The 21,614-nt window shown below is 36.0% G+C and overlaps 2 protein-coding genes across 8 annotated transcripts in view; one reads left to right on the forward strand and one right to left on the reverse strand.

The window, feature by feature from the left end:
* LOC106131500 (tachykinins) overlaps window positions 1–3,524 on the forward strand; it is a 49,119-nt gene extending 45,595 nt beyond the window's left edge. The window contains exon 3 of the mRNA XM_013330613.2: window positions 2,036–3,524. Within this exon, the coding sequence (XP_013186067.1) occupies window positions 2,036–2,067 (32 nt within the window). The 3' untranslated portion in view covers window positions 2,068–3,524. The remainder of the gene's footprint in view (window positions 1–2,035) is intronic.
* A 5,681-nt stretch (window positions 3,525–9,205) lies between these two features.
* Window positions 9,206–21,614, reverse strand: part of LOC106131598 (GRB10-interacting GYF protein 2) — a 55,928-nt gene continuing 43,519 nt past the window's right edge. For 6 of the 7 annotated variants that reach the window (XM_060950010.1, XM_060950006.1, XM_060950008.1 and 3 more), the window contains 8 exons: window positions 20,859–20,969; window positions 19,150–19,411; window positions 18,354–18,468; window positions 17,552–17,690; window positions 16,963–17,172; window positions 15,774–15,968; window positions 14,909–15,001; window positions 9,206–14,203 (listed from right to left, as the gene is read on the reverse strand). In XM_060950010.1, coding sequence (XP_060805993.1) covers window positions 13,967–14,203; window positions 14,909–15,001; window positions 15,774–15,968; window positions 16,963–17,172; window positions 17,552–17,690; window positions 18,354–18,468; window positions 19,150–19,411; window positions 20,859–20,969 — 1,362 coding nt within the window. In that variant the 3' untranslated portion in view covers window positions 9,206–13,966. The remainder of the gene's footprint in view (window positions 14,204–14,908; window positions 15,002–15,773; window positions 15,969–16,962; window positions 17,173–17,551; window positions 17,691–18,353; window positions 18,469–19,149; window positions 19,412–20,858; window positions 20,970–21,614) is intronic. The other variant, XM_060950009.1, reaches the window with a different exon arrangement.

Raw genomic sequence — 21,614 nt, forward strand, 5'->3', positions numbered from 1 at the left:
CGGCGCGTGTTTGACCCTTAAATAATAAATATTTAGTGCCGAGGGAGTCGAGGCATGGGCAATGTGAATAGTTTATTAAGTATACCAGCAGCTGCCCCGGCTTTTGTCGGTTTATAATTTCATTAAAATTGGTGCCATTGCCGTGTGGTTCCCGGCACCAATACAAAAAAGAATAGGACCACTCCATCTCTTTCCCATGGATGTCGTAAAATGCGACTAAGGGATAAGCTTACAAACTTGGGATTCTTTTTTAGGCGATGGGCTAGCAACCTGTCACTATTTGAATCTCAATTCTATCATTAAGCCAAATAGCTGAACGTGGCCATTCAGTCTTTTCGACTGTTGGCTCTGTCTACCCCGCAAGGGATATAGACGTGACCATATGTATGTATGTATGTTAAAATTGGTTCAGGTGTTTTACATTATACATTACATTTATATACATACAGTGCCGTGTGGTTTCCGGCACCATTAGAAAAGAAAGAATAGAACCACTCCATCTCTTTCCCATGGATTTCGTAAAAGGCGACTTAGTGATAAGATTATAAACTTGGTATTCTTCTTTTAGGCGACAGGCTAGCAACATGTCGCTATTTAAATCTCAATTCTATCATTAAGCCTAGCAGTTGAAGGTGGCCTATCAGCCTTTTTAAGACTGTCGGCTCTGTCTACTCCGCAAGGGATATAGGCGTGATTATATGTATGTATGTTTATTAATAAACTCACTCTTTGCGAGTTCCCAGATGCGTCCTTCGCTACAATTCCTTCCATTTTGTCCGGTTTGTCTTCAGTTTTAAGATTATTGGCACACATTTGTTAATAAACTCTTTAGTACATTAAAAAACATAAATAAGTATTATTTTGAGGCGTTAAAAGCCCATAGATACATACATACATACATATCAACATACATACAAATATTATTGCGTGAATCCTACTAATATTATAAATGCGAATGTTTGTAGGTATGTCAGGATGTTTGTATGGATGTTTGTTACTCTTTCACGGAAAATCTACTAATCCGGTTACGATAAAATTTGGTGTGTAGGTAGCTGAAGACCCAGAATAACATATAGGCTTCTTTTTATCCCGGAGTTCCCGTGGGATTGATAGGGTTTCCATGCGGACGAATCGCGGGTGGCCACTAGTAACTACTTAATACTGTACAAAGTGTGTACTTGTTAGTGGCAAGATACTTACCTCGTAAGAAAGAGTTACTTTGTTGGAATCCCACTGTGGTCATAAATCTATGACTCTTTTATGGGTAACGCACATTAGCAGGAACCGATGTTATTATAGTTGACTGGTAGAGTATGCTTCTAGCATTAAGTCCGCCTATTGTCCTATACATTTGTATTTTGTGCTCTTAAGATATAGGATAAAACATAAGACAACTTTTTTATTTTTGTTATCATAACCGTAAAAAGGATTTCCCCTAAAATCCTTTTTATGTGGAATCTTATTTATTCTATCTTATTTATATGGAACTCCTGGCACCTAATGTACCAGTCTACCCACTAAACCGGGTGGTTCCCAGCACCAATACAAAAAATAATAGGACCACTCCATCTCTTTCTCATTGATTTCGTAAAAGGGATAGGTTTAAGGGATTCTATTATTTTTCCTATTGGTGGTAAATAAATGAAATAATAGGCATTTGCTTAGTTACTGTTAAAAGTATTTTTTTTTTATTTCAGTAGATAATAATTGTTGTATGATTCATTTGCACATACATATATATACATAGTTTATATCCCTTGCGGGGTAGATATAGCCAACAGTCTTGGAAATACCGAAGGGCCACGTTCAGCTGTATCGCTAAATAATTTAATTGAGATTCAAATAGTGACAGATTGCTAGCCGCCGCTTTTACGACATCCATGGGAAAAATATGGAGTGAACATTTTACACAGTGCCGGGAACCACACGACAAATTCATTTATCCTGGTGGAAAGGTCTCACACCACTTAAAAGCTGAGTAAGTGTTTTGTGTCAATGTTTTTTTTTTTTTAATATTATTTATTTCTCTTCACAGAATCGAGCAGTGAAATGGAAACGCCCAACTGAGTGTCTTCACGAAATTGAAATTATAATGATATGTCTACCTTCTTCTAAAGATCTGACATACATTTCCTGTAATAAATAAATTCCTTGCCATTTTACGCGTTAGAGGCTTATTCTGGCGTTGTAATTCTTAAGTGACCTAGTCATTACTTGTTAAGATACTTTTGTGAATAAGGCGTGCAGTTACCAGTTTTGAATAGAAGAGATTACTCGTACATCATCGCTTGCTAGTTTGAAGACAATGGGTAACTATTACCATGGCTTCTGGTTCAGTTGGATGTAATGAAACAAGATACCCAACCAAGAAAAAAAAATTAGGTTGTTTTTTTGCCGACAGCCATGCAAGTGGAAGTCACACTCATTTATTCAAACAAAAGCAAAAGTAATGAAGTCGTTATTGAACTAGACTTGTGTGATCATGGGGTATTTGAATTCTGTAGCTATATGTCGTATAATTTTTTGCACATATTTATTTGCGTTCAGATATAATAGAATTTTTATAAACGTGTTTAAACTATACGTTTAAACACGTTTATAAAAATTCTCTTATATAAATTCACAAAATAATTCTTAATGTTTTAAATAAATTAATAAAAAAAATTCGTTCTAACCTGATACGGATGAAAATGGAGCTACTTAACAAATTTTAAAGAAAGTCTCTCATTTGTCTAATGTATTTTCTATAACAACAGGTTGTTATTGAAAGTCTTGTTTAAGAGGTTTTCTATTACTTGACTGGAAAGATCTATAAATTTTATACCTGAAAGTTAACTGAATGAGACGAAATTTAAACTGCTGTAAAACTTTGGCGGGAAAGTTCGATAATGCATTGGGTAAGTGCACGCCTTAGAAAGTTTATTTAAAATAAGTACCTAATAGACGCATGTATATCTAATATAAAAGATTTTTCTATTGTCTATGTGTATAAAGTTACTCACGTTTTTGTCGAAGCTAGTCAAGTACCTATGTAGTTTAATTCCTGTAATCCCATTGGATTCGCGAAAACTTATTAATTAATACAAGCAAGAATTATTAATTGTAAATTGTAGCGAATATTAATCCCAAATGAAACGTTATTCACCTTCTGTAGCGGAGCCCAGGGTACGCCTAAGATCAAGGTCCGTTTTAAAGATTTAGAAAAGTTCAGTTTATGAATTCCCATAAATTTCGATGCGGGAATACATTGCGAATCCGCTGGGAATACACGTTATCTAAATGTTAGATAGATTGGTGAGAAAAATTTCAATTATAGCTAACTATATAAACGAATAATGTAATAAAAGTTATTTATCAAAATTTTCTATGTTACCGAGATTATAACTGAATATAATTATCTGGCATTAAGTGTTGGTATTTACGTTATTGTAGTTATAGTAACCTGTATTCTGAGTACATTTTGTTAAGGCTGGACAAAATGTGACACCAAAGATTACGAAGCTAATAAATGCAGTTGCCAATTACTGTGTTCAGTTATTTATTGATCCTTTGCAGGTTTGTATTTTTCGAAGTCAAAACTCAAAAATGGACGGGCCTATTTCTCCAGAAACCACACTAGGTTTGTTATATGTTAATACTTAGTATCGTGCGGTTTACATGACACCTCTTTCCTGGGAGAGTGGGCAGAGACTACATCTTTCCAACACTGCCAAATAATTCATGCATACCTAGTTCATCACTCAATTTATACTTATAGTCACGTCTTCACCCCTAACAGAGTAGACAGAGCCAATAGTCTCACAAAAGACTGAAAGGCTACGTTCAGCATGGAATTGGGATTCAAATAGTGATACAGACAAGTTGCTAGTCCGACTAAAAGAAGCATCCAAAGTTATTAGCCAATAGCTTAGTCGCTTTTTACGACATTTATGGGAAATAAATTCATAAGGAATTAAGTTCCGCTGCCAGTAACCATAGGTACCTACTATAATTTCAATACCTAAAAAAGGACTGCCAAAGCTGAGTACTTATTTACCTACTATTATTCCGACTAAGAAGTTTTTACAATTGTTAAGTGAACGTTAAGTCCCACGCAGGCAAAGCTGCAGGCAAAAGTAAAGACCTTGCTCTGAATTATTCTGAATAGAAACTTGAACTTCTGCAGAAACTAGTCTCCATTGATAAATTATTCTTTAATTTATTTACGATGTTCTTATTAAGTAGGTAAAAAAAGCACGGAAGCACGCTTGAGTTAATGAAATTTGTAATATAAGTATTTATTATAAAACATAGTAGGTATCTCGTAACACAATCTATGTAATTTGTCGGTATAAAGGTATTTATTTATTTATTTTAACGAAAATTCTTATTATATTGCTAATATGATACTTTTCTTTATAAGCGACAAAGGGAAAGGCTAATAAACTTGGGTTTCTTCCTGTAGGCGATTACGTAGCATCCTGACGCTATTTGAATCTCAATTCAATCATTAAGCCAAAAAGCTGAGAAAAGCCTGTTGGCTCTGTCTACCCCGCAAGGGATATAGACGTGACGATATGTATGTATGATAGGCAAATTTTACGATAGAATTGAGATTTATATAAAGTGACAGGTTGCAAGCCCATCGCCTGAAAGATAGCTATAGCTGTAGTCATTTGTCGCCTTTTACGAAATCCATGGGAAAGAGATGGAGTGGTACTATTCTTCTATTAGTATAGGTATGTTGGTTAAAACTATTTTGAACATGTAATAGAAAGTCTTTTCACTGTTGGCTCTGTCTACCCCTGTCTGTAGGGATAAAGATGTGATTATATGTGTGTGTATGTGTGTAATATAACCGTGGCGCGCGGGAAGATCTTGACAACTAGATTTAGATGTCAATTTTTATTGGTCCAAACGCTTTCTAAGCCTATTATTCACCTTGTCAAAAAAAACAGCCAGATTGGTAGAATAATTGCGGAGATATTGCATTTGGTAGTATGTGGATAACTCGATAATTAGGGTTTTTTTCTTGACAAGACTATATATCAATTTTCGAATTCTCAGAATTTTTGCGAAAATTATTACAAGTTGTTTTATCAACTTACGATCTGAAAACAAATGAGGTTCCTAATCTGATATGTAAATTTGTTCCTTTAGAAATTGTACCTCCTTCCCCGATGTAAACTGATAAAACGAATTAATCGGTTATACTCGATTTATATCATACGTACGTTACTTAATATTTTGATTAATACATTTAAAATTTATTTATTGTTTTACATAATAAATTGATATATTCAGATAATTAGTTAATCTAACGCAAGTATAATTGTTTTCTAGTTTGGTAGGTACATAACTTTGATCAATCTCACAATATTTTTATATTTTAATAAATATTGACTTTCGTACTAGCTGTTGTCCAAAGCTTCGCCTGCGTAAAAAGTAACTCACATCAGGCTCCATCGAATACAATATACAATAAAAAGGTTTTTACATTTGTAAGCATTTTTGTCACTAGCTTTTATTTTTAAGGAATATAATAAAAGGAAAGATTTGTTTAAGAAAGCTGTGATTAGAAAGAAAAAAGAGTATAAAGAGGAATTTGATAAAAGGCTATCAGAAGACTTTCAGTCAAATTTGAAAGTATTCTGGAAATCCGTAAGGTCAGCCCGAGGAAAAACTACAACCAGAGAGCTGACTAGGATCCGATGCCAGGATGGTAGCGTTGTGAAAGGAGAAGAATGTGTGGTAAAGATATGGAAGGAATATTTTAAAAGTTTATTTGAAAAAAAAAGGAAGGACATAATAACGATTTCTGCTATAGCGAAGAAAAAGAGAATGAGATAAAAGGCCAAATTGAAATTTTCGAAATTGTGGATGCACTTAAGAGTATGAAAGCGGGCAAGGCTGCTGGGTATGATAGTGTCGGTCGAGATGCTAAAAGCAGGAAAAGGCGTCGTAGCTAGACAGTTGTACTGCCTTTTCAATTTGTGTTGGAGAAGCGGCCGAGTACCTACCAAAAGATTGGTGTAAGGCTGTTATCGTACCACTTTACAAAGGAAAAGGGTCACAACTGGACTGCAAAAATTATCGTGGTATAAGCCTGCTTAGCGTCGTCGGCAAATTGTATGCTAAGGTATTGATTAATAGAGTCAGGAATGAAACTGATGATAAAATATGGGATGCTCAAGCGGGATTTCGAACGGGAATGGGATGTACTGATCAGGTCTTTTCTTTGCGGTATATATAGCCGAAAAGTTTTTGGCCAAGAGTCAAAAAGTCTATTGCACATTCGTAGATCTGGAAAAGGCCTATGACAGAGTTGTGAGGAATGAATTGTGGTCAGCACTTTCTTTGCATGGGGTGAGCAGTCTCTCAATACGAGCACCGAAATCCTTATATGAGGATTCGAGTGCTTGTTTTAGGATAAACGGAGCGCACACTGAGTGGTTTAAGATTGAGAAAGGCGTTAGGCAACGATGTGTTGCGTCACCGTGGCTGTTCCACCTATTTATGGATAGTTGTTTGACAGATTTGAAAGAGTCTGAAAGTGGATTAAGGATGAATGAGTTACTCGTCAAATGTCTGCTCTATGCCGACGATCAGGTTATACTGGCGTCATAAGCAGAAGAGTTAGTGGAGATGGTAAACTGTATGCATGAAGCTTTAAAGGAGAAAGGAATGAAAGTGAACGTAAGTAAAACTAAAACACTGGTTTTTGAAATGGAGAAAGAAATGACAGCATATAATATTTTGATTGGAGGAGAAAAAGTTGAGCAAGTGAAAGAGTTTGTATATCTAGGATCAAAGTTTACATCAGATGGCAAGTGTGATAGTGATATTGAAAGGAGAGTGAACACGGGGAACATGTTACCATGGAGCTTTGCATGCCTTTATGAGCAGTCAGAAACTATCCAAAAAGGCTCGACTGGCTGTGCATGGCGTGTTGGTCCCGACATTAATGTATGGGAGTGAAAGTTGGGTATGGCAAAAGAAGCACGAAAGCAGAATTAATGCAGTGGAAATGAGAGCGTTAAGGAGTATGATGGGTGTGAAATTGAGTGACCGGATGAGGAACAGCGTGATAAGGGAATGTTGTGATGTGAAAGAAGATGTAGTTACAGGAATAGAAAAGGGTATGTTAAGATGGTTCGGTCATGTGGAGAGGATGAATTAAAGCAGGTTGACTAAGCAGATATACAAGGAGAGTGTGGAGGGAAAGGTCGGAGTGGGAAGACCTAGACGAACGTATCTTGATCAAATTAAGGACGTCCTGTTAAAGGGTTAGGTCAAAAGTACCCGAAACCGCCGAGCTTGCATGAAGAGAGTTATGAATGTGGATGAAGCGATGGAAGTATGCGGAGATCGTGGCAAATGGAAAGAGGTAGTCTATGCCTACCCCTCCGGGAAAGAGGCGTGATTTTATGTATGTACATATGTAGTAATAGAAATATGATGATAGTAATAGAAAATAATGTTCTGGGGGTACATTTTTAATAACAGCGGCCCAGTTTTCGCAAGCAAGTCAAGGTCGCAATGTATGCAGATGAAGTTGCTGCCCATCCACCAAGGATTTTAATAACAGTTTTGGTTTAAAATTGTTGTTTACTACAAAAAAGACGAAATATAATAGGTGAAAAACTTGATAACTCATCTTTACATTCTGCAAAATATATTGATAAGTGGATAAGTCACTTGATAAGTCGTCGGTACGCATATTGACATGTCGATTATTTCAAAAACTAAGAAAAATTATGCAAATTACTGTACGTTATTCGAATCATCGTAAAAAGTTTACCTTAGATAAAGTAAAAGTTATAAATGTAACAAATATATGCATTTTCCAGAGGAAGCCAAAGTTTAAAATGGCCGCCCTGTAAAATTGCTTTTTTCAACATGTCAAATTCTTCCCGCGGGGCACGGATAAAGTTAGCAGGGCTTCAGACATTTGGAATTATGTAAGATATGGACTTATCGAGTGCAGTTAATAAATTAACGCCTACAACTTACACCTATAACTTACAACCATAGGTACATCTCTTCGAATTTTAAAATAGAATCTTTGAAATCATAAACCTCCCTCAGGCTTTTATCGTAATGGCGCACAAATCAATTAACTAACTCATATGTAATTCTAAACATCAAATATGTAACCGATTGACGTCACATTGAAATTCTGATGCCTAATGGATGCCATGTCTCTTGCGGTCCCCAGGGGAATGAGTCTTGGAAATCAAATGCTGTCATAACGTACTTAGAGAAAATCATATTAGGTAGACCAATATATACGTTACTCAATAGAACTTAATGCGATTTTCGTATTCAAATTTATTTATGCTGTACCTACCTATAGATCTTAAAATAAATATTGTCTTGTAATTTAATGTTGAACATTAATAATTTTCGTCTTTTTTTAGATGATTATTTAAAATGGAGAGGAGCACTGCAAAATAAAGTGAAATGGCTCTTAAGTCATCACTTTTTCACTGAAAGACAGACAGACAGACACACACACAGGAACACTTATAACATATGACTTTTTTGCAATTAAGCTAAGAACGATCTCGATTAAATCAACAATTATCTCCATCAGTGCGCTTTCAATCAGATATATTCGCCAACATTCGTTGTTTTTTTACCAATTTCAACTCCCACAACTTTACAACTGATTTTGATCAAAACATGTCCTAAAACTGTCGCCGTAAGTAACCTTATCGCTTCAGCCGTTTGTGAGCTATGATGCCACAGAAACTTATAACATCTCTCTTTTTCCACCGGGGGTTAAAAATATCCGTGGGAAAACGATAGTTGCAATGTGTACCACTGCTACACAACGGGAATTTTTTTCCCATTGAGTAACAGTGTTACAGATCCGGGTGTGACTGAATGGGAACAAACCGATCAAATTAAGGACGTCCTGGTAAAGGGTCAGGTCAAAAGTACACGAAACCGCCGAGCTTGCATGAAGAGAGTTATGAATGTGGATGAAGCGAAGGAAGTATTCAGAGATCTTGGCAAGTGGAAAGAGGTAGTCTCTGCCTACCCCTCCGGGAAAGAGGCGTGATTTTATGTATGTATGTAATCTCCAAGTTGGATTTTAGAAGACATTTAGAATGTCTAGTCATGTTTATCTTCGAAGCTGATTCCTTACAGATTTTCTTTATTTACATACCGTACTTACTGGCCAAACTGCAACGGGCAAGTTCAAAAATAAAACGTCCTGTTAGTTTGATATTTTTTATTAAAACTGCTCCTTATAAATCCATCGATTGCTAACATAACATAGAAGAGAACGTACATAAGCCATAGTCTCATAGTGATATACATAAATACATTACATAAATGAATGACAACCTCAGTGTGAGAACACACATATAATAATATGAAAATAAAGTGTGATAGCTGAAAGCCACACTACATTGCGCAAGATAAAAAAAGTAACCTTAAAATGTCTCGTTTCTTTTTTATTCTTTTTTAAATAAAGTTAAACTGCCCTGATTATCTTTATAAACAATTTTAAGGTGAATAATATTCTTGCTTAAAAAAAGTGTGGTTTTAAGTTACTAAACTTTATTTCCATGTAACACACTCATACAAACGCATATGACAGCCCGCCATCTTGGATTTTCGACATGTCAAAACGTAAAACTTACGTAGAAGAGTAATTTTAGCAACGTATAGAATGTACAATCGCACCCAAGGATAAACGTTTAACGATTGTATTCTTAAATTTGTTAAAATTGCTTTTTCTTTTTGTAATAACAGATAAACATAGGTACTATTTGTATTCTTATGTAATTTAGGAAAATACAAAGTAGACAGCAAACTATTTAACATTAGAAGTGTCCCGGGTGTAAATTGAATGTTATTAATTGAATTTTCTTTTATTTATCGGGCCAATTAATTACAGAAGGCATATGTCTTATCAACTCTTAATAGAAATAGGTCAATATTGGGTGTTATAAAGCTTGATACTATAATTTTATTTGTAACGATTTTAGACATAATCATCGTTTCGGTAAACAGTTCTTACTTTTGAAATCTAATGCTATGTGATGATTATGGCATTTAGTCTTATGGGACTCAATATCGACCTCATAACAATCGTATCGCAACCTAAGAGAGTTAAGAAATGTACCTTATCAAAAATTTGTAATTGATGGAAAGCGGTCACCACATACTTGATCCTTACGCGCACAAAAATTAATCAAAAACTAAGATACATGGTTGGAAAGTGACGAATAGCAATAAAAAATGTATAAATTGTACCTACAAGCAAGTGATATACGCATACTATGACGCAGAATCCGATGAGAAAGAAAAAAAAAACGAAATATTTTTGTAGTAACCACAAAAATTTTCAATTTACAATTTGAAAGCTAATATATTTTAATGGAATACATTTTGGGCGATTCCCGGTGTTAACAATTGATTTGTTAATAACTACTAATATAGACTTGGATATAGATTATAATAGTGTATGTGAGGTCCTCATGTGTCAAAACTGCATTTGACTGCATATTTTAATACTGAAACCAGTCGTTTATCAAAATTCCAATACGAAAATTGTAGTCACAATTAGTTTTAACAAGTTGAAGACAAATAATAATACATATTATATGGATATGTGCAGCAAAATATTTTTATGAATTTGTTATATGACAAAAAAAGCATTCTAGAATAATTATATAATGTTTCAAAAAGCCTCACATATCCACATGACACGATTTCGTTTATTAAAATTCAATAACATCCTATGAAAAAAAATTAACTCGAAGAAACAGCATATTAACAAAATACACGAAGATAGATACAATTATTTGTTTAAACTCTAACTACTTATTATACAAAAATTGTTTATGCATGTCGTTAAATAACTTATTTATTATTTTATTATTGAATTTTGTTAAGCATATTAGATCTAGGTTTCTTTTGTGAGTTATTATCAATATTTTTTTTATAACTTATCGTTGATAGATAGTCAATTTTTTTTAATGTAGAAAGGGCATTATGTATATGGTTCTTTAGAAAACAAAATGTCGCAAATCATGTCATCTCACTCGTTACACGATTCAGTTGAATACCCAGAATGAGACATCATATTGTTTTACATTATAACCATTAGTTATATTATTTTATTGATAATAACCTAAAAAAGATGATACCACTTCAATGCAAATTTGATACCTACACTATACTAATGATTCTTTGTTAAATAAGGACGCGATTTGCTCTCTGCGTCACACTATATGAAATAGAGTGAGGCAAAAATTTAAATGTTTAAAAACACAGGTTTGAAGGTGACTTCTTTAACATTTAGAAATAATTAACACAAGATGTTAATTTTGTGAAAATTAACATCTTGTGTTAATTGTAAAGTATAACTCCAACTCCAACTATAGTTTCACGATTTCTACCAATCAGAGAATACAAATGGAACATTTCTATCTTATTTAAACGTTAAAGGAGTCACATATAAAAAAAATATCATACACTTGATTTTAAGTTGATTCAGCATCAAAACAGCATATCATAAGAACGCAATTAACTTAAATCATTTCATACGTATTGCAAATAAGGAAATCTATCACTGGTTCCAATGGCTATAAATATCGCCCGACGCAACTCGGAAAATATATCTGTCCCACTTACACGCTTTCGGCTAAACAGCGTGCGACAGATACAGAAAACGACCTCTCGGACAGGCAACGGCATTTTTTAAATAATAAAAAGAAAATCACAATAAATAAAACTAATAATTTACACATCGTAATATGCTGTTGTTTAGAACAGCTTTTTATACACAACCTATTTTAATTATGAAACGCCGAACTATTGATTTAAAAAGATATTTGACGGTCGGTTTTATCAACAAAAGTACATACAATTTAGAAGTCCCACTCCATTTAACAAATTGTAGACGGGAATATATTTCGTTACCGCTAAAAGAGATGGGACTCTTTTTAATTGATTCAGAAACAGTTGAGTCACACACAAAAAAGAAATTTTTTCTTACTAACCTAATTTGAATAAGATGAAAAGAGTGACTTCTTTCCGTCTTTTTCTAATGAGACTAGTTAGAAAGAGATTTTTTGTTTCATGCTCAAATTGGCATCCAGTTTGTATATACCTTTTTTTATGGCTGTATCAATTTAATAGCACGAAGTTCACAACTTTTTCTGTTCTAGAAATTTCTACCAAATCGACCGTCCGTATTTTTATATCTCGTTATTGTAAATAAGCCTTAAGTCTTACACTTAATTCGTCTATTATTTTCATGCGATTAATGACCAAATGATAAAGTTATATTCATATTTTTTTAATAATCTGTTAATGCGTGTCCAAGATTTTTATTAGTACGAAAATATTTCCCCTAAAAACGTGAAGCTGTCTATTTGCAAATGAAAACATTAAATCTTTTGCTGTATAAATGCATTAATAATAATATTATTATGATTTAGTATCGTCTCAATGTTGTTTTCATTTTATTTGACTTAAGACATGAATTTTCAAATGTAGAAGGAACATAATTTATTGCTTTTAATTTTAAAAATAATTTTTTTGAAAATTAAATACCGACATTTATGCCTTTTCTTACGTATTGATGTATGAATTAACACAACATTCATAAATTAAATAAAAACAAAAAATAAGAAAGGTTGCTACTATACAAAATGTAGCGAAAATTAAGTTTATGTGTTTATTATTACTGAATTTGAATCTTACTTGTATTTTTATTCATCCCTTGTCAAATAAAATGAAACCAACAGACCAACAAACCGTTTCCAAAACATACATATTGGCTTGGTACAAGTACAACTATCACTATTCGCCACGTTCCTTTTCACGTTTCACAACTAGCGCGGAAGATACGTTCCGTTTCACGCTTCGAAACTAAACGGGGAAGATATTTCTTTTTACCAATAAATTCTTTTGAAATGTAAAAAAATTTAGCACCGAACTAAAGGAAACTAAGGCACCACACGTATCGTAATCGAAAAACCTTTCTAGCGATCTAGACTTTTTTTTTCTTTATTATCATGTGCACGTGATTAATATTTAAATGTGCCACTAAGTGCTCTAATTGTAGGCCATATATTTGTTACATTGTTTTAAAAAATCTAGTTAATATATAATGCATTTATATGTATATTATTTTTCGTTTGATCGCTCAATTTCTTTTTTTTTCGCCTTCATAAGGCGGTAATCAATGTTCCCATTCAAAATCAAGTTTCTTGTACACTCTCGTATTTTATATAATGAATATTTTAGGTGTATAGCGTAAGTCTCGATTAAGGTTACTGAAAAAAATAATGGTTATGGCAAAGCAGTTCATTTATTTTTACGGCCATAGATACAAGTCCATTTATGACTTCTTAAATTTTGTTAATTACAAAACTTAATTTTCAGTGTTTATTTTTGAAGCTTAAAAATTACAACAATTTGAACTTTCCGTTAATGGAGTACGATAATATAACATTTACTCCTGAGTATCGTCCCGGTTAGAACATCTCAAACCACAACGATTATCGTCTAACCTTTGATCATGTGATTGTGTTTAAATAATTCACCGTTCACCTGAAACCTAACTAAGCTGGGATTATCGTTGAACATTTTTTTAGTGACCCGAATATTACCTTAGGATAATAGCCCTAATTAGAGTATTCCGTGAGTCCTTCTATAAGTTCAATCTTATGTCAACGCAGTACGGATCATAAATAACTCAACAGGTTAATAAATAGCTCATTCCTTAAAAATAATTAATATTTAAAGAAGTTTTTTATATCTCCCTTTTCAGTGACAGCATTTCAAAACCCGAACGCAGATTAATAAATTGCAATATTTTTCAAAAAAGGAACAACTTCTTTCTTTTTCAACACCATTTTAAATCCCGAAGAGTGTACAAGCGAGCGAAACCCGCACACAACCAGCCAATATATACGCTATGAAAACTCCAAATTCAAAAATTCGAATCTACCACAGATTATATAGCGTTCTGCAACGTCAACGGGTGATTATTATGTGTACCGTGGCCGTTGTGCGTCGTGAAGTCATCTTCTAGTAGTTTCTCGATCTTCTGGCCCTCGTTTGATAGCCGTTCGGTTTGTATGAAGTTGGCCGATATGTGGCCAACGTTGGATGTTGGGCCAACGTTGCCGTTGTTGGTCTCTGTGTTGTCTATCTGTTTGGGCGTCGACTGCTCTTGGGGTTTGTCGTCGGTCTGAAAAATAATATTATTGGATTGTTGTAGAATAAGGGATTAAAGTACTTTTTTTGCTAACAATGAAATGGAAAGGCCAATTCGCACAATCGATATAATGGAGAATAACGTTCACTTATATAACGTTTTAGGTAAAAAACGCAGATATACGGGTGTAATTTGAAGATTCATAGGATAACTATCAACTTTATTAGACTAGTATTACAATTGGTATGAGAGCGTGAGTTTAGCTTAAGCCAAATAGCTGAACGTAGCCATTCAGTCTTTTCAAGACTGTTGGCTCTGTCTACCCCGCAAGGGATATAGACGTGACCATAGAATAGAATAAATTTATTTTCAAAATTGGATACAAGGTATCACTTATTGACGTCACATCACTTAAATCTAATTATATCTACTGCCGCTTCCAAAGCGCACGTGTACAAGAAGCGGCGGAACAAACTACACTGCAGCATTTATTGTATGTGTGATTCCCGGCACCAATACAAAAAAGAATAGGACCACTCCATCTCTTTCCCATGGATGTCGTAAAAGGCGACTAAGGGATAGGCTTACAAACTTGGGATTCTTTTTAAGGCGTTGGGTTTCAATGGAATTTCAATTCTATCATCAAGCAAAACAGCTGAACATGACCACTCAGTCTTTTCAAGACTGTTGGCTCTGTCTACCCTGCAAGGGATATAGACGTGACCATATGTATCTCACCTGGTTGTGTTCGGACAAGCCCAGCAAATCAGCGACATTCCCATTGTTGGTTTGCGCCACTGAGGCGCTCTCCTCAGGTTTCCGTTCTTCCGGCTGGAATGAGGATCAACATTGTGTAAAGGCACCAATAAAAGTGCCGTGTGGTTCCCAGCACCAATACAAAAAAGAATAGAACCACTCCATCTCTTTCCCATGGATGTCGTAAAAGCCTATCGCTTATAAAATTGCGATCCTTTTTTTTAGGCGATGGGCTAGCAACCTGTCACTATTTGCATCTCAATTCCATCATTAAGCCGAGCAGCTGATTGTGGCCATTCAGTCTTTTCGGGACTATTGGCTCTGTCTACCCCGTAAGGGATATAGACGTGACTATATGTATGTATGTATGTAGCAGTAAAAAAAGAGGGTAGGACCACTCCATCTCTTTCCAATGGATGTCATAAAAGGCTAAGGGATAGGCTTATAAACTTGGGATTCTTCTTTTGAGCGAGCAACATGTCACATACATACATATAATCACGTGTATATCCCTTGCGAGGTAGACAGAGCCAACGGTCTTGAAAAAAATTCAGACGTCCAGCTGTTTGGCTCAATGATAGAATTGAGATTCAAATAGTGATAGACAGGTTGCTAGCCCATCGCCTAAAAGAAGGATCCCAAGTTTTTGTATGTATTTTTGAATAGCGATAACTTTCAAACTGTTTGTCTGATTTTGATAAAATTTAAAAATATGTAGGATTTGACAGTTCGCGGGGCATCCAAATCGGTCAAGTAATTTTAGTATACGCGTGGTCTAACTTCACGGCGAACAAACAGTATGTGTTAATCATGGTTACAAAGACTCCGATTATGATAACCAACTAACCTGACTAGTGAAACCTAACAAATCCGCTGTGGCGTTCCCGTTGTCTGTGTTTGTGTTTGGTAACCCTGGTTGCGAAGCTTGCGGTTGCGAAGCCTGGCTCTCTGATTGGTCGGCCTGCGACGGCAACGGCTGTGGCTGTTCGGCGGCCGGCTGCTGATTGGCTTTCTCTTGTTGTTTCTTGTCTTCTTCAGCTTGCTGGAATTAAATATTTCTAATTATAGCTCCCAAATCCATGGCCTTTCAGTAGTTTAAAAATTTTTTTTTGGTCTCTGTGTGTACTCTCAAGTGAAAAGATAGTATCTGCCTACCCATCAGGGAAAGAGGCGTGATTTTAAGTATACCTAATCTTATTTTCTCTCCCCCCCATTCAATCTCTCCGCTTCTTCCCCTTCTCCTCCTCTTTATATGAATATAATATCAATGCAATCTAATTTAGTTCTATTTATAAAAATGACACCGTCTTGAACCTAGTCTTGATTAAAATAACCTTCTTCCTTTAAAATTGCTTTGCCTACTCATTCGTTTTACCATTATACCGTGCACTTCTTAATATGAATATAGTTAACATAAATTGTCAAACAGAATATACGTTATGTAATCTCATCTTTTTGAGACTAGTTCTAGACATGATAGCTTCCACTGTTTGCTTTATGGAGAGCATTTATTTCTCCTCTCACTCCGCCTCCTCCCTTCTCAGCCGTTTCGCTTCCTACCCTTCTCCTCTTTATATATAATCATCTGCAGTGTCTAGTAACATAATCTATACATTACAGACGAATTTTACTCATAAAAATTCTAACTAAACTTACTTAACCTAGATATCTTAAACCTCTGTCCTTAATTACTTCCCTATATTACCATACTTCTTTTTCCGTAGGCCTTTTCTCCTCTACACAAACATAACTAAATAAATAATAATTAATAAATATATAAGGGACTTATAACACAGATTGAGTTAGTCTCGAAGTAAGTTCGAGACTTGTGTAACGAGCAGAGATCGGAATAGGTAGATTGAATTGGGGTCAATGAACTGAAACGTATATATTAATATGGACATGCCTCCGGGATTGCGGGATTTGTAAATTATTAAGATTTTTTTCCAGAATTTTTTACAAGTGGGATGAAGAATATATTAGTGGTTGCTGTTTTCCCCGACTTCGTTCATGTAAAGTCCAACAGTAATTGTCACCTTCTTGAGCCTGGTGCGGGCCATGATGGCCTCGACGCGCTGCTTCCGGGCCAGCCGCTCGCGCTCCTCGCGCGCCGCCTCGCCGCGCCGCCGCCGCTCCGCCTCCGCGCCCGCGCGCCGCCGCTCCTCCTCCTCGCGCGCGCGCGCCGCCCGCTCCGCCTCCTCGCGCGCGCGCCGCTCCGCCTCCTCGCGCTCCAGTTGCTGCTGCGCCTGCGAATGTTAACGCGACGTGTCTGTCTGTCTCTCTGTGGCATTGTAGGTTCCGAATGAACGGATGAACCGATTCTTTTTAAAGATGATCGTAGTCAGAAGTGTTACAGAAATACAATATCGGTATTAAATAAAACAAGTAGAATATCTGTTAGCGTAATCGAGTCGAGAGTAGTAAATTTTTTTTTTAATAATTTTTTAAATCGAAATTCACCGTGATTCTTCTTATACGCAAATAGGGTAGCAATATATCACTATTTTAATCTCAATTCTATCATCAAACCAAAAAGCTGAACGTGGCCTATCAGTCTTCGAAACTATTGGTTCTGTCTACCCCGCTAGGGACAAAAACGTGACTATGTATTTATGGTGATCATACCTCAATAGCCTTCCTCAGTTTCTCCTCCTCCATCTGCCGCTGCAGCCGGGCGAGTTCCTTCGCTTCCTCTTCTTCGCGACGCTGCCTCTCCTCCTCTTGCCGCTGTCTCTCCGCCTCTTCTTCTGCTTCGCGTTGTAATCTGCAATAGAATAAAAATATTTGAAAAAGTTTTCGTGACATTTTGTCTAACAATTTAGTGCGTAAAGAATATCCATCTATACAAACAATGACTACTACTACTGAATGACTACAAGACATAGTATTATAATGCTCAAACCGATGTGTCTTGATACTTGAAATTTTTCGTGTAGGTTTTTTAATGGTGTAGGAGTGGCCTAAGGGAGGATTTCCCAAAACAACCGCGTGAACTAAAATTGATGGGACTTTTAGTCGAGCAGTGAGCGTCCTCTAGTTTTATATTTAAAGGTAGGTATTAATCTGTATTTATAAAATGAAAGTAGTTATGTCTCTTTAGTTCGGACTGCCACTTCTATCAACCACTTCTTTGGCATGTCATCTCCTCTCTGCTAGAGCGGCTGCACATTAGTTTGAATACTAACCAATGCCCTTACGGTGAGGGAAACATTTACATTCAAGCAACTGGATATGTAATGTTATGATCGATCCAATTCGGGTCAAGTTTACCTGTTAAGGTTGCGGAGGTCACGAAACTATTAGTAAAAACCTGACTCACACAATCCTGAATCATGGTCAAATGCATAGTCCGAGATCTTCTCCAGAGTGGTGAGGATGCAACCGGGACTAAAGCCGGGAGGAAGAAGAAGAAAGTAGGTATAATTACCTCTGCCTCTCAAGTTCTGCCTGCCTCTCTAACTCCTCTCTGGCGCGTCTTCTCCTCTCGGCTAGAGCCGCTTTGGCTTGTTCTTCCGTTGTTATACGGCGCGCTGTCATTGACGCTGCAAAAAATTAAAATTATATTTAAAATAACGTATTTTTTTTAATAAGGAAAAAAAAATAGGGATGGAATCCAAAAGAGAATTGCAAAGATCGCGGTAACTAATATAAAAACTTATATATAAATAGATAAAACATTTAATATTAATTTTTATCTAACAATAGATAAAATTAATATCAAAACCGGGGACGCCATTATCAGGCCATTCTTATTACATCATACTATATTTTAACCGCAACTTGTGAATTTAACACCATCAAACAAAAATGCGACGAAATTAGCACCATATATAAAAAGTATCGAATAAAACGCTACCTACAAAAAGCGATGAATTTAGATCAACCTACTAAAGAATACAGGTTTTTCGCAAATCCCACGTGAACTATAGTTTCACCATATGTCCTCCAGACTCAGATTCAGTAGATAACCAGTGAAGAGGTAACAAACAAATAAACTCACTTTCGCATTTAAATATTTAGTTGGGATACGTCCGAGAAAATTAGGTGTTTCGATTTTCATTCAAAATAATTTTCCCATATAAGATACTACGATAATAATAAGTGTTTTTTTTTCTGATGTCATTTGAAACAGTAACCAAGATCCACCGGACTTCGCTCGGTCACCCAGGTCGTAAAGAATTAACTGTGTAATCTATATCATGAAAATTATAGCAGCTTCCTACCTGTCATCTCATTCTCTTCAGTCTTTTCCTGAGACGGCTCCTTCTCTTTCTCAATTTTCTCCACTTTATCATTCTTCTCCGTCTTCTCTGGTTTCTCAACCTTCTCTGGTTTATCAACCTTCTCTGGTTTATCGACCTTCTCTGGTTTATCGACTTTCTCCACTTTTTCAATATTATCTGCTTGTTTCTCGACTGGCTTGTGTACTTCCTGTTCCTCTGGTTTCGATGGCGTAACCTCTATGTGTTCTTTATTTTCGTTTACCTGAGAAATGTTAATTAAATCAATAATAATTAAGCAAAATTGAGAAAAGATTAAAAGATTATTCATAGACGTAAAATCATAGACGAATAAAAAAAGGCGGACGGAGTGTAGTTTAAAAAAAGTGAAGCATCGTATTGGCGGCGTTGTACACATGTGCGAGTGAGAGAAAACTTGCATTCGTGAGATAATCTGTGATGCATCTATGAAGTAATGGCGGCCGACTGTCTCACTATTAGTGAGTGCGTTAGGCGTGTATATATACTATTGCTTCATTTTGCCGTATAGTAAAACTCCGTCTGACTTTTTTCAACGTCTATGAGTAAAATGTAAAATTTTGAACAGGGAATAAGTATTGATTCTCAATCTGTCACATTGCAGCGAACATATGACTGTATTCTCTTAGCTGCGAATAGATATTTGAGTAGCATCAGAATAAGCAATATTAATATTATTCAGTTTTACAAGTATTCGAAGTATTTGTTAGCTGCCAGAATTTATAAACAGCATTTATCACACGCAGTAAACACGTTACAAAAAAGCGGAGACGCATATTAAAAAAAAAAAATCGGAAACCTTATCTGACTGATCTGAAAAAATTTACATTAAGAATTGAAGAACTGAAAATTTCATAAGTGGACAGTACAGCTGAACGTGATCTTTCAGTCTGTTCGAGACTGTTGGCTCTATGAGATAAATACGTAATTAAATTGTTGTATACTATACAAGCTTTCGCCCGCAGCTTTAGCGCCACTTACACCCGCGAATTTAGCGCCACCTACAAATGTATGTGTGTGTTTTTTTTTTTTTTAATATACCTATTTATTTCTTTATTAAGTACTAAAAGCCGCCAGCGATTTCCTGCGCGTGGAATCATTCCCGCGGGTACTCCGGGATAAAAAGTGGCCTATATGTTATTCTGGGTCTTCAGCTACCTACATACCAAATTTCATCGTAATCAGTTCAGTAGTTTTTGCGTGAAAGAGTAACAAACATCCATACTGACATCCTGACATACTCACAAACTTTCGCATTTATAATATTTGTTTCGTATTTAATCTGTGGTTGGACATTTCCTTTTTGAATGCTGAGGGCGCCACCGGACTAATGCGTGGTAGAAAGTATCAGTTTTAGCCACCGAGAGAAAAAGTGGCGCTAGAGTAGTCTGCTTCAAGCGCGCTCGCAATCACCATCAAAACTTTTAATAAATTTTGTTTTAAGTGATTTTGGACAGAGTTGTGTGTGTGGTATATCTTCAATTACCCGGAGGCCTCCGTGAGGAACTGGGAAATCTGCCGTGCAGGGGAAAGGTGAGTCGTACTCAAATTTCATTGGGGATTTGTCCGACGACCCGGGCAACCACGTTACATACCTACTCTAATTTATCTCCTTTATTAAATACAGTCCATTGTTATCCCACAATATTAGTAGGATGGATGTACGAACATACCTTATGATCTACGTTTTGGTTGTGAGCGTGGCCGTTCTGTATCTGCAACGCTTCGAGTTTCTGCGTCACTTCTATCGCGTTCACTTGCGATTTGTCCGGAACCGGTGTCGGCTGAATTAAATACATAATACATACATACATACATATGGTCACGTCTATATCCCTAGCGGGGTAGACAGAGCCAACAGTCTTGAAAAGACTGATAGGCCACGCTCAGCTGTTTGGCTTAGTGATAGAGTTGAGATTCAAATAGTGACAGGTTGCTAGCCCATCGCCTAAAAGAGGAATCCCAAGTTTATAAGCCTATCCCTTAGTCGCCTTTTACGACATCCGTGGGAAAGAGATGGAGTGGTCCTATTCTTTTTTGTAATGGTGCCGGGAACCACACGGCACGAAACTAGAATAATAACATAATAAATAAATAAATATATGCGGGACAAATTACACAGATCGAGTTAGCCTCGAAGTAAGTTCGAGACTTGTGTTACGAGAAACTAACACAACGATACTATATTTTATAATGAATACTTATATAGATAAACATCCAAGATACAGGCCAATCAGAAAAAGTTATTTTCTCATCATGCCCTGGCCGGGATTCGAACCCGGGACCTCCGGTGTCACAGACAAGCGTACTACCGCTGCGCCACAGAGGCCGTCAAATACTATTAATGTTGATTGTTACAAAGTCGTGTGGTTCCCGGCACCAATAGAAAAAGAATGAGGACAGCTTCATCACTTACCTATGGATGTCGT

The sequence above is a fragment of the Amyelois transitella genome, chromosome 20, assembly GCF_032362555.1.
Source record: "Amyelois transitella isolate CPQ chromosome 20, ilAmyTran1.1, whole genome shotgun sequence".
NCBI lineage: Eukaryota > Metazoa > Arthropoda > Insecta > Lepidoptera > Pyralidae > Amyelois > Amyelois transitella.